Source organism: Oncorhynchus mykiss, chromosome 4 (assembly GCF_057628025.1).
Source record: "Oncorhynchus mykiss isolate SJ-2025 chromosome 4, ASM5762802v1, whole genome shotgun sequence".
Taxonomy (NCBI): Eukaryota; Metazoa; Chordata; class Actinopteri; order Salmoniformes; family Salmonidae; genus Oncorhynchus; species Oncorhynchus mykiss.
The window spans coordinates 82,795,460-82,811,540 of NC_143025.1; the positions used below are offsets into that span (position 1 = coordinate 82,795,460).

At 40.7% G+C, this 16,081-nt stretch overlaps 1 protein-coding gene across 1 annotated transcript; it reads left to right on the top strand.

The window, feature by feature from the left end:
• On the top strand, positions 1-3,829 carry LOC110522527 (4-galactosyl-N-acetylglucosaminide 3-alpha-L-fucosyltransferase 9-like). Its single transcript, XM_021600973.3, has 2 exons — positions 1-265; positions 1,520-3,829. Exon 2 carries the CDS (start codon positions 1,521-1,523, stop codon positions 2,631-2,633), a length of 1,113 nt encoding a protein of 370 aa, XP_021456648.3. The 5' UTR covers positions 1-265; position 1,520; the 3' UTR covers positions 2,634-3,829.
• Positions 3,830-16,081: the final 12,252 nt, after the last annotated feature.

Below are 16,081 nucleotides of genomic sequence, written 5' to 3' on the forward strand. Positions count from 1 at the left end.
GCCACTCCTGAAATTTTCCCCTGAAGCGTATTTCTGCCGCTGTCTGATGCTTCTTCCTTTTCAAATGTAAACAATAGGTGTATATTTTGAAGATAATTTGAAACAGCGTCTCACTGTTTCACGTTTATATACTTGAACAGATGAGTATGTGACTGAGAAACAAATCACACAGTTCAACATTTCTGACTGGGTGTGTGTAGGAATTCCAAAACCGATCACAAAGCAGATCACTGAACATCTCTGAACAAGAACAACCTGTTGACTCGTGAGTCGATCTTTTTCTCTTTGATTATAGACCTCATTAAACTACAGACTTCACTTATCTAAGAATATGGTAGCTAAGTGAACATAGTTTGTTTTATAGACCTGCTTGTAAATATGAAGGGAGAGGATCCTTAGGGTCATTTTGAAAGGTCAAGTGAAATAATCAAAGGTTAAGTCTGATTAAGTGTTTTTACACATGACAAATACATTTGAAACAATTTTAGAAGAGATTGTCATTACCTAAACCAGATCACATTGCAGAACAAAGCGGAAGAGCAGGTTGGAACTGTATTAGTAAAGGGTAGAGATTTGAAGTTACTTGTTTAAAATACACCTCACCAACCATTGTAAAATGTCCATAAAATTGTGTTGTACTGAGACTAAAAGTGAACTATTGACAGACACAGACCTGAGGTGGGTGTGTATGGCATGAACGAGAGAGACGTAATAGTTGTCTTTCAGCTACAGGGTAAAAGCTAATTAACAAATAAAAGTCTATTTTACAGATAAAAGCAGACTTGTCCCTCTTGAATAAGTTAACTGACATCTCTTACCATGTTGCTTGGCCCTGTATCGTCCGCTTCCCCTTTGTTGTAACAGGATTTGGTTTACAGTTCTGGGCTGACATATACTTTGTGCAGTTGTTGCATTTGCTATTTTCTCATACTTTCTTCCTGTACACAAAACAAGCTGTTAAGAAGTAAAACAAGCAGTTAACAAGTAAAACAAACTGTTAGTAAGTACAACAAGCAGTTAAGAAGTAAACAAACTGTTAGTAAGTACAACAAGCAGTTAACAAGTAAAACAAACTGTTAGTAAGTACAACAAGCAGTTAACAAGTAAAACAAACTGTTAGTAAGTACAACAAGCTGTTAACAAGTAAAACAAACTGTTAGTAAGTACAACAAGCAGTTAACAAGTAAAACAAACTGTTAGTAAGTACAACAAGCTGTTAACAAGTAAAACAAACTGTTAGTAAGTACAACAAGCAGTTAACAAGTAAAACAAACTGTTAGTAAGTACAACAAGCTGTTAACAAGTAAAACAAACTGTTAGTAAGTACAACAAGCAGTTAACAAGTAAAACAAACTGTTAGTAAGTACAACAAGCTGTTAGTAAGTACAACAAGCAGTTAACAAGTAAAACAAGCAGTTAAGAAGTCAAACAGACTGTTAAGAAGTAAAACAACCTGTTTTGTGTACAGGAAGATTCAATTGACTTAAAATCATTCAAAAAGTTTTTTTTTTTTTTGCAGAATGCCCAAAATGGTTTCTGGAGTTGTACGCGTTGTCCTGTTCTCGATCCTTGGTATAGGGGGATTTCTGACGCTGTTTGTAATGTACTATCAATCAGCTCCATCTCAGATCTGCCCTCCCCAACCTGCTTTGCCACGTCATTACTCAAAGTCACCTGAGAACAGCTCCTTATCTAAGAAGCAGCCAGAGCCAGACAAGCCCATCATGCTGTTGTGGTTCTGGCCAGAAAACCGCAGGTTTGATTTTAGAGATTGCACCACTTTCTTCAACATTGATGGCTGCCACCTGACAGATGACCGGTCTCTGTACAACAAGGCAGATGGGGTGCTCATCTTTCACAAATCCATCAAACATGATTTATCCAACTTGCCTCCATCACCTCGACCACCATTCCAAAAGTGGATCTGGTATCATGTGGAATCACCTACAAACACAATTAGAATACCTGGTCTAGAGAACCTTTTCAACTTGACCTTGAGTTATAGGGAAGATGCAGACATCCCTGTACGTTGGCGCTTAACTGCAAGGAAAGGCCAGGGTGAGGACTTTGTGCTGCCCAAGAAGGATAAATTAGTTTGCTGGATTGTGAGTAACAATAACCCTGCAACTGGAACAGCAGTAAGGGATAACTATTACAGAGAACTTGTCAAACATATTAAGGTGGATGTCTATGGAAAAGCCTTTGCAAGATTCTTGAGATATGAGGACTACTTCTCAACACTCTCCAGCTGTAAGTTCTACCTCTCCTTTGAGAACTCAGTCCACAAAGACTACATCACTGAGAAGCTTAACGGACCACTTGTAGCAGGAACTGTGCCAGTAGTATTGGGCCCACCGAGACAGAACTATGAGGACTTTGTCCCGGGAGATTCCTTCATCCATGTTAATGATTTTCCCAATGCAAAAGCCCTGGCTGAATTCCTCCTGAAGTTGGACAAGGATGATGAGGCATATCTGCGCTACTTTCAGTGGCGTAGAAACTTATTTGCTCAGCAACATCTAATTCAACTGAGTCAAGAGTTCATCCAATCTATTTGTTATGCCTGTGACCATATAGGCAAACATAAGGAGTACAGGGTTGTTCACGATCTTTACAAATGGTATTTGGTTTAATTAGTCCCTTCTGATTAGCTATTACCATCACTGGTGTAGTTCCCCCCCCCACCCCCCAGATATGAATATGAACATGTCATAAACCATGACTAACAATGTTTAGAATTACAGGAAATTAGCTGTAAAACTGCAAAGTTCTCACTCAGCCTTATGGCAAAGTGTGTAAAAAAGCACAAAATGTGCTTGAAAAATGTACAATTCTCTAGCACGAGATCACCTATTAAACTTCACATGTTTTTGAGAAACTGCTGTAGGCCACTGATTATCATCATATTGTCTGTATGCTCGTTTTCTTTAGGAAATATTTTTGTGGAATGTACTACTCTGCTGAGTGCACTCATTGCGATACATTGAGTTTCGTTGTAGGTCTATTTAGCGGGGAAACAGTGAAGCCAGCTGTAGCCTATTGCCTGTTTCTGTTCATTAGTTTTTTCTAAAGTAAATTGAAAACAAAGCTGTGTCTATTTCTTGCTTTTCATTCAATCTTATGGCTGTTACTTAGGCTTTGGTCTAAAATAAATTCGTTTAGAAGGGCAGATTTGAAGGCTTCTATGTTGTATTACAGGCTAACGAGTTTGTGAAAATAAACCGTTCCTACGGAAATATTCGGACCTGGCAAAAGGCCGACATTTTTTTCGTTTTAATTAAAAAATATATACTCACATGACAATAGAAATGGAAACGTTGTGATTTTATAGACACAAATTATGAAAGCGATGGAGTCCATCGGTTACTGCGCTCTCACCATCGTCAATATCATTATTTACACTTTTGAAATTCACCATTTTTTTAAATTTATAAATACACAAATGAAAACATTGCGGTATGTGTAAAGAGACAGTAAAATATTATATTTCTCAGACGTCATACGTGTGTCAAATCATTCCTGCACCAACATCGTTAGAGATGGATGTGATTGGTACATCTCTTCCTCTTCAAATGCATTATGTGTGTAGGTTTGAGTGAGAGGCAAGAGAGAAAATAGAGAAGGTGCCTGATGAATCAGGAATCAAGGGTTTTGCACCAAATATCAACATTTAAAGAGGTTTATGTTCTGCTTGTATAGTTGCATCTGTGCCACGGACTTAGTCTGGCTTTAAATGTCTTCAAATTAACAATTGATATGTTGGATTCACGACTACATCTCAACGAAAAATGAAAGACTAGGGATAAATCAAATAAACTTCATTTCAAGTTGGATTTGATTTAGTTATATTATTGAACTTGATTTTCCTCTTCAATTGTTTATATTTGGTTGCATTGACAACCAATCACAATTCAATATCATTTTTGAAATACATAAATAGCCTATTAACTTGACCATGTGTTGGATTAACGTCTCCAATTGAACCAAAAATAAAAGTTAAAGAATGGGATTAAGCCAGTGGCTCAGACGGAACTATCCAAGCAGTAGATACTGTACATCTCCTTTAAAATGTTGATTTTTGTTTACGTTGTCAAGTAAACAAAATGCTATATTACTTTTGTAATCCAGTAAATAGCCTAAAGTTAAGGCTGTTTTACAAACTAATGTAACATTCAACCTTACAGTGAGGAAGACATCCATAGCCACATTGAGGTTTCCCGGAACTATACATTATAGAGTAATAACGCATACATCTGTTTTATAAATCAACACATTATCTGGCATTGTTTTTCCATTTAAACTTTTAAATGGTTGTCTTTTTGAGTGGGTGAATAAATCTTGTAATCTCATTGATCAACATCACTCTCAACCAAATATTACCCAATTATCCAGGTGGAAATGACGTGGTGTGCCCAGTGAGTAGAACCTGAAAGCATTGTGGATTTGTTTGCTAATCCTGCTCTTCATAGTTCAGTGAAAATGCCAATGTTTACAAATAACTTTCCTGACCTCATTCGACATGTAAACAAAGAGTTCCTGGTTTATATTATATTGTACGCTAATTAGTAATGAGTACCGATATATAAAATCGACTGTATATCGATATTAGTTCAATTTTTTCGATGGACCTAAAATGAGTAAAATGAGGCTCTATATCGTGTTATAAAATATGTGAATGCGTGAATGTTCCCTTTTCTGATAACTTCCATGTCTCCTTAAAGTCGAGACAGCTATGATTATCCATCATCTCTCTATGTGTAGGGTACAATATGCAGTTTCAGCATATGGCGCGTGGAGAGAGGAATTATTCTTTATTTTATTTTGTATTTTATTATTGGCTGTTGCGAAAGCAGCAGCTACTCTTCCTGGGGTCCACACAAAACATGACAGAACTTTAATAGACAAGGTCAGCTCAAGGACAGAAATACATACATTTAAAAACGGAACTCATAGCCTTCACATTGTTTTACAATTTAATCTCCCGATCACAACTGGTCGCTATCAGAGTCCAAATAGGGCGGCACACAATTGGCCCAGCGTCGTCCGGGTTAGGGGAGGGTTTGGCCGGGTAGGCCATCATTGTAAAATATTAATTTGTTCTTAACGGACTTGTCTAGTTAAATAAAAGGTTCAATTAACGTGAATAAATAAAAAAACATCAATACACACAGTGCATTGTGAAAGTATTCATACTCCTTGACTTTTCTCACATTTTGTTTTGTTACAGCCTAATTCTAAAATCGATTAAATACGTTTGTTTTCTTCATCAATCTACACACAATACCCAATAATGACAAAAGAAAAAACAGGTTTGAAGAAATCTTTGCAAATGCATTAAAAAAAAGAAAGAAATTAAAACATCTACTAAATATGTAGACCCTTTGTACTTTGTTGAAGCACCTTAGGCAGGGATTACAGTCTTGATTATTTTTGGGTAGGATGCTACAAGCTTGGCACACCTGTATTTTGGTAGTTTCTCCCATTCTTCTCTGCAGAGCCTCTCAAGCTCTGTCAGGTTGGATGGGGAGCGTCGCTGCACAGCTATTTTCAGGTCTCTCCAGAGATGTTCGATCGGGTTCAAGTCCAGGCTCTGGCTGGGCCACTAAAGGACATTCAGAGACTTGTCCCAAAGTCACACCAGCATTGTCTTGGCTGTGTGCTTAGGGTCATTGTCCTGTTGGAACATGAACCTTTGCCCCAGTCTGAGCTCTCTGGAGCAGGTTTTCATCATGGATCTGTCTCTACTTTGCTCTGTTCATCTTTCCCTCGAACCTGACTAGTCTCCCTTTCCCCGCGACGCGGATCCTGTGTTCTGCCTTACAAACAGGACAACGGAGTGGATCCTATGCAGCGACCCAAAAAAACGACTCCGAAAGAGAGGGAAACGAGGCGGTCTTCTGGTCAGACTCCGGAGACGGGCACAGCGCGCACCACTCCCTAGCATTCTTCTTGCCAATGTCCAGTCTCTTGACAACAAGGTTGATGAAATCCGAGCAAGGGTAGCATTCCAGAGGGACATCAGAGACTGTAACGTCCTTTGCTTCACTGAAACATGGCTCACTGGAGAGACGCTATCCGAAGCGGTGCAGCCAACGGGTTTCTCCACACATCGCGCAGACAGAAACAAACATCTTTCTGGTAAGAAGAGGGGAGGGGGCGTATGCCTCATGGCCAACGTGACATGGTGTGATGAAAGAAACATACAGGAACTCAAATCCTTCTGTTCACCTGATTTAGAATTCCTCACAATCAAATGTAGACCGCATTATCTACCAAGAGAATTCTCTTTGATTATAATCACAGCCGTATATATCCCCCCCCAAGCAGACACATCGATGGCTCTGAACGAACTTTATTTAACTCTCTGCAAACTGGAAACAATTTATCCGGAGGCTGCATTCATTGTAGCTGGGGATTTTAACAAGGCTAATCTGAAAACAAGACTCCCCAAATTTTATCAGCATATCGATTGCGCAACCAGGGGAGGAAAGACCTTGGACCATTGTTACTCTAACTTCCGCGACGCATATAAGGCCCTGCCCCGCCCCCCTTTCGGAAAAGCTGACCACGACTCCATTTTGTTGATCCCTGCCTACAGACAGAAACTAAAACAAGAGGCTCCCACGCTGAGGTCTGTCCAACGCTGGTCCGACCAAGCTGACTCCACACTCCAAGACTGCTTCCATCACGTGGACTGGGAGATGTTTCGTATTGCGTCAGATAACAACATTGACGAATACGCTGATTCGGTGTGCGAGTTCATTAGAACGTGCGTTGAAGATGTCGTTCCCATAGCAACGATTAAAACATTCCCTAACCAGAAACCGTGGATTGATGGCAGCATTCGTGTGAAACTGAAAGCGCGAACCACTGCTTTTAAATCAGGGCAAGGTGTCTGGTAACATGACCGAATACAAACAGTGCAGCTATTCCCTCCGCAAGGCTATCAAACAAGCTAAGCGCCAGTACAGAGACAAAGTAGAATCTCAATTCAACGGCTCAGACACAAGAGGCATGTGGCAGGGTCTACAGTCAATCACGGACTACAGGAAGAAATCCAGCCCAGTCACGGACCAGGATGTCTTGCTCCCAGGCAGACTAAATAACTTTTTTGCCCGCTTTGAGGACAATACAGTGCCACTGACACGGCCTGCAACGAAAACATGCGGTCTCTCCTTCACTGCAGCCGAGGTGAGTAAGACATTTAAACGTGTTAACCCTCGCAAGGCTGCAGGCCCAGATGGCATCCCCAGCCGCGCCCTCAGAGCATGCGCAGACCAGCTGGCCGGTGTGTTTACGGACATATTCAATCAATCCCTATACCAGTCTGCTGTTCCCACATGCTTCAAGAGGGCCACCATTGTTCCTGTTCCCAAGAAAGCTAAGGTAACTGAGCTAAATGACTACCGCCCCGTAGCACTCACATCCGTCATCATGAAGTGCTTTGAGAGACTAGTCAAGGACCATATCACCTCCACCCTACCTGACACCCTAGACCCACTCCAATTTGCTTACCGCCCAAATAGGTCCACAGACGATGCAATCTCAACCACACTGCCCTAACCCATCTGGACAAGAGGAATACCTATGTGAGAATGCTGTTCATCGACTACAGCTCGGCATTCAACACCATAGTACCCTCCAAGCTCGTCATCAAGCTCGAGACCCTGGGTCTCGACCCCGCCCTGTGCAACTGGGTACTGGACTTCCTGACGGGCCGCCCCCAGGTGGTGAGGGTAGGCAACAACATCTCCTCCCCGCTGATCCTCAACACTGGGGCCCCACAAGGGTGCGTTCTGAGCCCTCTCCTGTACTCCCTGTTCACCCACGACTGCGTGGCCACGCACGCCTCCAACTCAATCATCAAGTTTGCGGACGACACAACAGTGGTAGGCTTGATTACCAACAACGATGAGACGGCCTACAGGGAGGAGGTGAGGGCCCTCGGAGTGTGGTGTCAGGAAAATAACCTCACACTCAACGTCAACAAAACTAAGGAGATGATTGTGGACTTCAGGAAACAGCAGAGGGAACACCCCCCTATCCACATCGATGGAACAGTAGTGGAGAGGGTAGCAAGTTTTAAGTTCCTCGGCATACACATCACAGACAAACTGAATTGGTCCACTCACACAGACAGCATCGTGAAGAAGGCGCAGCAGCGCCTCTTCAACCTCAGGAGGCTGAAGAAATTTGGCTTGTCACCAAAAGCACTCACAAACTTCTACAGATGCACAATCGAGAGCATCCTGGCGGGCTGTATCACCGCCTGGTATGGCAACTGCACCGCCCTCAACCGTAAGGCTCTCCAGAGGGTAGTGAGGTCTGCACAACGCATCACCGGGGGCAAACTACCTGCCCTCCAGGACACCTACACCACCCGATGTCACAGGAAGGCCATAAAGATCATCAAGGACATCAACCACCCGAGCCACTGCCTGTTCACCCCGCTATCATCCAGAAGGCGAGGTCAGTACAGGTGCATCAAAGCTGGGACCGAGAGACTGAAAAACAGCTTCTATCTCAAGGCCATCAGACTGTTAAACAGCCACCACTAACACTGAGTGGCTGCTGCCAACACACTGACACTGACTCAACTCCAGCCACTTTAATAATGGGAATTGATGGGAAATGATGTAAATATATCACTAGCCACTTTAAACAATGCTACCTTATATAAATGTTACTTACCCTACATTATTCATCTCATATGCATACGTATATACTGTACTCTATATCATCGACGGTATCCTTATGTAATACATGTATCACTAGCCACTTTATACTATACTATGCCACTTTGTTTACATTCTCATTTGTACATACTGTACCCGATACCATCTACTGTATCTTGCCTATGCTGCTCTGTACCATCACTCATTCATATATCCTTATGTACATATTCTTTATCCCCTTACACTGTGTACAAGACAGTAGTTTTGGAATTGTTAGTTAGATTACTTGTTATTACTGCATTGTCGGAACTAGAAGCACAAGCATTTCGCTACACTCGCATTAACATCTGCTAACCATGTGTATGTGACAAATAAAATTTGATTTGATTTGATTTGATTTGATTTGATTTGCTGCTGACAAACATCCCCACAGCATGATGCTGCCACCACCATGCTTCACCTCACGGATGGTGCCAGGTTTCCTCCAGACGTTACACTTGGCATTCAGGCCAAAGAGTTCAATATTGGTATCATCAGACCAGAGAATCTTGTTTCTCATGGTCTGAGAGTCCTTTAGGTGCCTTTTGGCAAACTCCAAGTGGGCTGTCATGTGCCTTTTGAGGAGTGGCTTCCGCCTGACCACTCTAACATAAAGGCCTAATTGGTGGAGTGCTGCAGAGATGGTTGTCCTTCTGGAAGGTTCTCATTTCGAATCTCATAGCAAAGGGTCTGAATACTTATGTAAATAAGTTATTATGCAAAATGTACACACAAAATATATGGGTCAAAAGGGGAGAGGCATTGTGCCATGAGGAATGACCTACCCAACCAGTCTGATCACAATGTGATGCTCATCAACTGCTGAATGCTCACAAGTAGGCAATTTACATTTTCTTTCAATCACTTTGGTGCAATGTTTCAAAACTGTAACCACATTTTCAATTCACTGAGTACAACAAAAATTCAGTCGCTTGTTCACTGCACCACTTCACTCTGGCAGAATGTATTCTTGAGCGATGTATCTTGCATTTTTTTGCTATTGTATTAACTGGTTGTTAAAACAACTAAATTGATTAGATATCATGTTGTGTTTTGGTGATTAAATCGATGTTCTCATGGTACTTCACAGTACAGCATATAACAGTGTATTTTGGATCAATGGTTCTGTGGTGAAATATGTCTCCAAACAAAATGAATGCAAAATAAAAGGTTTTGAAAATAAGAATTGCTGTGTTACAAGTGTTACCAGTTCTTGAGTTTTGTACTAAGAATTTGGAAAATAGCACCAAAGCCATTGAGAAAAAAAAAAAAATGTAACTGAAACCACTGCCACAGAATGTTCCAAATGAGATAGTGGGACAAAAAAGTATTTAGTCAGCCACCAATTGTGCAAGTTCTCCCACTTAAAAAGATGAGGCCTGTAATTTATCATAGGTACACTTCAACGATGACAGACAAAATGAGAAAAAAAAATCCAGAAAAATCACATTGTAGGATTTAATGAATTTATTTGCAAATTATGGTGGAAAATAAGTATCACAAAGTTTTAATTTATCAAATCCAGTCAGATGCACAGTATCTGAAGTACAGTGTGAAACTGGTCATTTGATCTCCACACCTGGCCAAGAATGTGTTCTTGCCTGGAGCTTCAAAACTAGTCATGCAAATAGGTGTCAAGATCAGGTTTCTAGATCCCAGGCCAACACACTGACAAGGTTCTTTATCTCAAACATTCTTGGGGGGTTTCATGCAAGGATACTTTATGGACACACACAGGAATGAAATGGGCATGAAAGGTGGTAGAATGGTAGTGGTTTTGAAACAGCGGAAACAGGTAATGAATACATGGTACATACAAGAGCAGAACTAACATTAAGATAAGAGTGTATAACTGTACATGCTACCTGTGCATATAACACAGGTACAAACAGAAGCAGTTTACAATATGAATAGGCAATAGTTTCATTCCAAAACAGTATATATCCATTTTTAGAAATGATGGTGAATCTGCTTGTATTGTTCAAAGAAATTATGAAAGCGATTGGTGTTATTGTTCACTGTCTAATCATGGCATGGGGTTGTTCAATGACAGACATGTATTTGTTTAAAATCTACTTGATGGTTTCATTTCAGGGAGACAAATAATCATGTTACTTTTGTTGCAAAATGCTTTACAGTGGCTTGCGAAAGTATTCACCCCACTTGGCATTTTTCCTATTTTGTTGCCTTACAAATAATTCCAGGTTGTATCATTTGATTTACACAACATGCCTACCACTTTGAAGATGCACAATATTTTTATTGTGAAACAAACAAGAAATAAGACAAATAAAACAGAACTTGAGTGTACAACTATTCACCCACCAAAGTCAATACTTTGTAGAGACACCTTTTGCAGCAATTACAACTGCATGTAACGGTTTTCTTGAGGTGAAGGAGAGGCGGACCAAAACGCAGCGTGGTTTCTATTCATGGTTCTTTAATAAAGACAACTATACATGAACAGACTAACAAAACAAATAACTTGAAAACCTAAAACAGCCCTATCTGGTGCAAACACAGAGACCGGAACAATCACCCACAAAACCCAACACCAAACAGGCTACCTAAAAATGGTTCCCAATCAGAGACAATGACTAACACCTGCCTCTGATTGAGAACCATATCAGGCCAAACATAGAAATAGACAAACTAGACATGTAACATACAATGCCCACTCAGATCACACCCTGACCAAACAAAACATAGGAACATACAAAGCAAACTATGGTCAGGGTGTGACACTGCAAGTCTCTTGGGGTATGTCTCTATAAGCTTGGCACATCTAGCCACTGGGATTGTTGCCCATTCTTCAAGGCAAAACTGCTCCAGCTCCTTCAAGTTGGATGGGTTCCGCTGATGTACAAATATTACATTTCCACAAAGTTTGCTGCTTCAGTGTCTTTAGATATTTTTGTCAGATGTTACTATGGAATACTGAATTATAATTACAAGCATTTCATAAGTGTCAAAGGTTTTAATTGACAATTAAATGAAGTTGATGCAAAGAGTCAATATTTGCAGTGTTGACCCTTCTTTTTCAAGACCTCTGCAATCCGACCTGGCAAACTGTCAATTAACTTCTGGGCCACATCCTGACTGATGGCAGCCCATTCTTGCATAATCAATGCTTGGAGTTTGTCATAATCTGTGGGTTTTTATTTGTCCCCCCACCTCTTGAAGATTGACCACAAGAACTGTCCCTGGATGGTTGGGAGAAGATGCTCTCGGAGGATGTGTTGGAACCATTCTTTATTCATGGCTGTGTTCTTAGGCAAAATTTTGAGTGAGCCCACTCCCTTGGCTGAGAAGCAACCCCACACATGAATGGTCTCAGGATGCTTTACTGCTGGCATGACACAGGACTGATGGTAGCGCTCACCTTGTCTTCTCTGGACAAGCTTTTTTCCAGATGCCCCAAACAATCGGAAAGGGATTCATCAGAGAAAATGACTTTACCCCAGTCCTCAGCAGTCCAATCCCTGTACCTTTTGCAGAATATCAGTCTGTCCCTGATGTTTTTCCTGGAGAGAAGAGGCTTCTTTGCTACCCTTCTTGACACCAGGCCATCCTCCAAAAGTTTTTGCCTCACTGTGCATGCAGATGCACTCACACCTGCCTGCTGCCATTCCTGAGCAAGCTCTGTACTGGTGGGGCCCCGATCCTGCAGCTGAATCAACTTCAGGAGACAGTCCTGGCACTTGCTGGACTTTCTTGGGCACCCTGAAGCCTTCTTCACAACAATTGAACTGCTCTCCTTGAAGTTCTTGATGATCTGATAAATGGTTGATTTAGGGGCAATCTTACTGGCAGCAATATCCTTGCCTGTGAAGCCCTTTTTGTGCAAAGCAATGCTGACGGTACTTGTTTCTTTGCAGGTAACAATGGTCAACAGAGGAAGAACAATGAATCCAAGCATCACCCTCCTTTTGAAGCTTCCAGTCTGTTATTCAATCTCAATCAGCATGACAGAGTGATCTCCAGTCTTGTCCTTGTCAACACTCACACCTCTAATGAGAGAATCACTGACATGATGTCAGCTGGTCCTTTTGTGGCAGGGCTAAAATAAGGTGGAAGTGTTTTTCGGGGATTCAGGCCATTTGCATGGCAAAGAGGGACTTTGCAATTAATTGCAATTCATCTGATCACTCTTCATAACATTCTGGAGTATATGCAAATTGCCACCATTCAAACTGAGGCAGCAGACTTTGTGAAAATTAATATTTGAGTCATTCTCAAAACTTTTGGAAACAACTGTACAGGAACGTGTTTGCTTATTTCTTTCTTTAAGCAATGGATTTTTTTCTGGCTACTCTTCCATAAAGCCCAGCTCTGTGGAGTGTACGGCATAAAGTGGTCCTATGGATAGATACTCCAATCTCCTGTCACGCCCTGACCTTAGAGATATGTTTTTTTTCTCTATTTGGATAGGTCAGGGTGTGATGTGGGGTGGGCATTCTATATTTTGTATTTCTGTGTGGTTGGCCAAGTGTGGTTCCCAATCAGAGGCAGCTGTCTATCGTTGTCTCTGATTGGGAATCATACTTAGGCAGCCTGTTTTTCCACCTTAGTTGTGGGTTGTTGACTTTGTTAGTGGCCTGTATAGCCCTAGTAAACTTCACATTCATTTTGTTGTTTCTTGTTTTTGTTCTTAATAAAAGATAATGTACACTCACCACGCTGCACCTTGGTCTGGTCATTTCCACCTTGATGATGATCTTGACAACTCCGCTGTGGAGCTTTGCAGCTCCTTCAGGATTATCTTTGGTCTCTTTGTTGCCTCTGATTAATGCCCTCCTTGCCTGGTCTGTGAGTTTTGGTGTGCAGCTGTAACGGGATTCTTCTGTTGAAGGACAGGCGGACCAAAACGCAGCGTGGTTATTGTTATACATCTTTAATAAAGATGAAAATAGAACAATATACAAAAAACAAGAAACCGTGAAAAACCAAAAACAGCCCTGTCTGGTGTAACAAAGACAGGAACAATCACCCACAAACCCCAACACCAAAAAGGCTACCTAAATATGGTTCCCAATCAGAGACAATGACTAACACCTGCCTCTGATTGAGAACCATATCAGGCCAAACACAGAAACAGACAAACTAGACACACAACATAGAATGCCCACTCAGATCACACCCTGACCAAACAAAACATAGAAACATACAAAGCAAACTATGGTCAGGGTGTGACAGCAGCAGGTTTGTTGTGGTGCCATATTCTTTAAAAAATGTAATAATGGATTTAATGGTGCTCTGTGGGATGTTCAAAGTTTTGGATATTTTTTATAACCCAACCCGGATCTGTACTTCTCCACAACTTTGTCCTTGACTTGTTTGGAGAGCTCCTTGGTCTTCATGGTGTCCCTTGCTTAGTGGTGTTGCAGACTCTGGGGCCTTTCAGAACAGGAACTGAGATCATGTGACAGATCATCTGACACTTAGATTGCACACAGGTGGACTTCATTTAACTAATTATGTGACTTCTGAAGGTAATTGGTTGCACCAGATCTTATTTAGGAGCTTCATAGCAAAGGGGGGTGAATACATAGCATGCACCACTTTTCCGTTTTTGATTATTTTTTTAAACAAGTGATTTTTTTTCATTTCACTTTACCAGTTTGGACTATTTTGTGTATGTCCATTACATGAAATCCAAATAAAAATCCATTTAAATTACAGGTTGTAATGCAACAAAATAGATAAAATGCCAAGGGGGATGAATACTTTTGCAAGGCACTGTATATCCGCCTCACTCTCAGAGAAATAAGCACTACTGCTAGGTTTTACAGTCAAATATAACAAATAACTGCATTTTTAATAAAGAACTGTACAAATTATACATATGTGACATCAATATTTATGTTTAAAAATAATAATTCAGTTAAGTAATATCAGATCCAGTGCCTAAATTAGGTTTTTCTCCCCAGTCGGATAAACACTCTAAACAGTCTACCCAACTACTCCGAGGCATCCACATTGCCCAAAACCACACAGTTGCAATATTTTGTATCAAGTTCCAATGATAAAACTGGGGGGACAAAAATGCAATTTCTGAATTTGGGGGTGACATGTGAAAGTGAAAGTTGTGCCCCTGATGAGATCTGTATGTAAAACATGTATATTTGACATTTTTGTCATTTGGCTGATGCACTTATCCAGAGTGACTTACAGTTAGTGCATTCATCTTAACATTGCTAGGTGAGACAACTACATATCACAGTCAAATATACAGGATACAAACATTCCATTCAAGATAAACAATGGATAGGCGTTTAGCAAAAAAACACTTTCATACAAACCTAAAATCTATGAATGAAACATCTGTGAAATATAAGCAATCATTTATGATGAAAATACACAAATGTGACAAATTGGTGGATATAGCGTTGAACTATGAAGACCAATGTACAACTAACTGTACACACACACACACTAGAGGTTGACATGGGAACAGAACTCCCCTGGAAAGTAGGAATGGGAGTCAAGTTCTGGTCAGGACGGTACAGGATCGAGAGTCCCGGTGGGGAGAGTATGTGTGAAGCGTTTCATTAAAAAAATAATAATAGTTTACTTAATAAAAATCTATAAAAAAAAGAAATGCTAATTCCCCCTCTCACCCTTCCGTCGACCCCGCAGTCACTACTTTACTTCAGATGCCAATTTTGAAACCTTCAGGAGAGGAATTGAGATCATCCGACTCCGGGTAAGCAGGGCTGCCTTGAATGCCAACATCTGGTAATGTTGTTATTATCAGCCTTGTGCGCAGAGCAGGCAACAGAAGAGCAGCCAAGCCGAGCAGTTGCTATGGCTACTCACACAGAGCGGGCGAAAGACAGAGACTAGTGGCGAACGAGGAAGTTATTTCGGATTTCTGCGTGTAATAATTAGCATTATAATTTTGGATATCATTACAGTTTAAATTATGTTCTTTTCATCATCGCTATGCGAACAAGGCTGATTTCTGCAACAATTCTTCTGTTTAAACAAGTTTTGTTTAGCTAATAAAATTAAAACGATAATTATCACTACTTTTTTGTCCCTTGTTAACATTGCAACATTAAATGAATGTCTTAAACGTTGCTAAATTTCGGAAATGGCAAAAAAAAACATGGAATCTGCTTGACACATTAAAGTACATATCACGAAGTCATCTAATTTCCACTCCATTCATAAATCCGTTTGATTCATACACTGGTTTGTCTGGCTTTGATGTTTTTGTTTTAACCTGCTCTTCCCTTGTCTACACTTAAATAATATAATTTCAGTAGTCCTCATTTTTTCTATCTCGCATAGCTCATTGGTACACCCTTGTGGTTGAATATTTTTGTATCTATTGTTGGTCCTCGGATACAACAATTAATAAT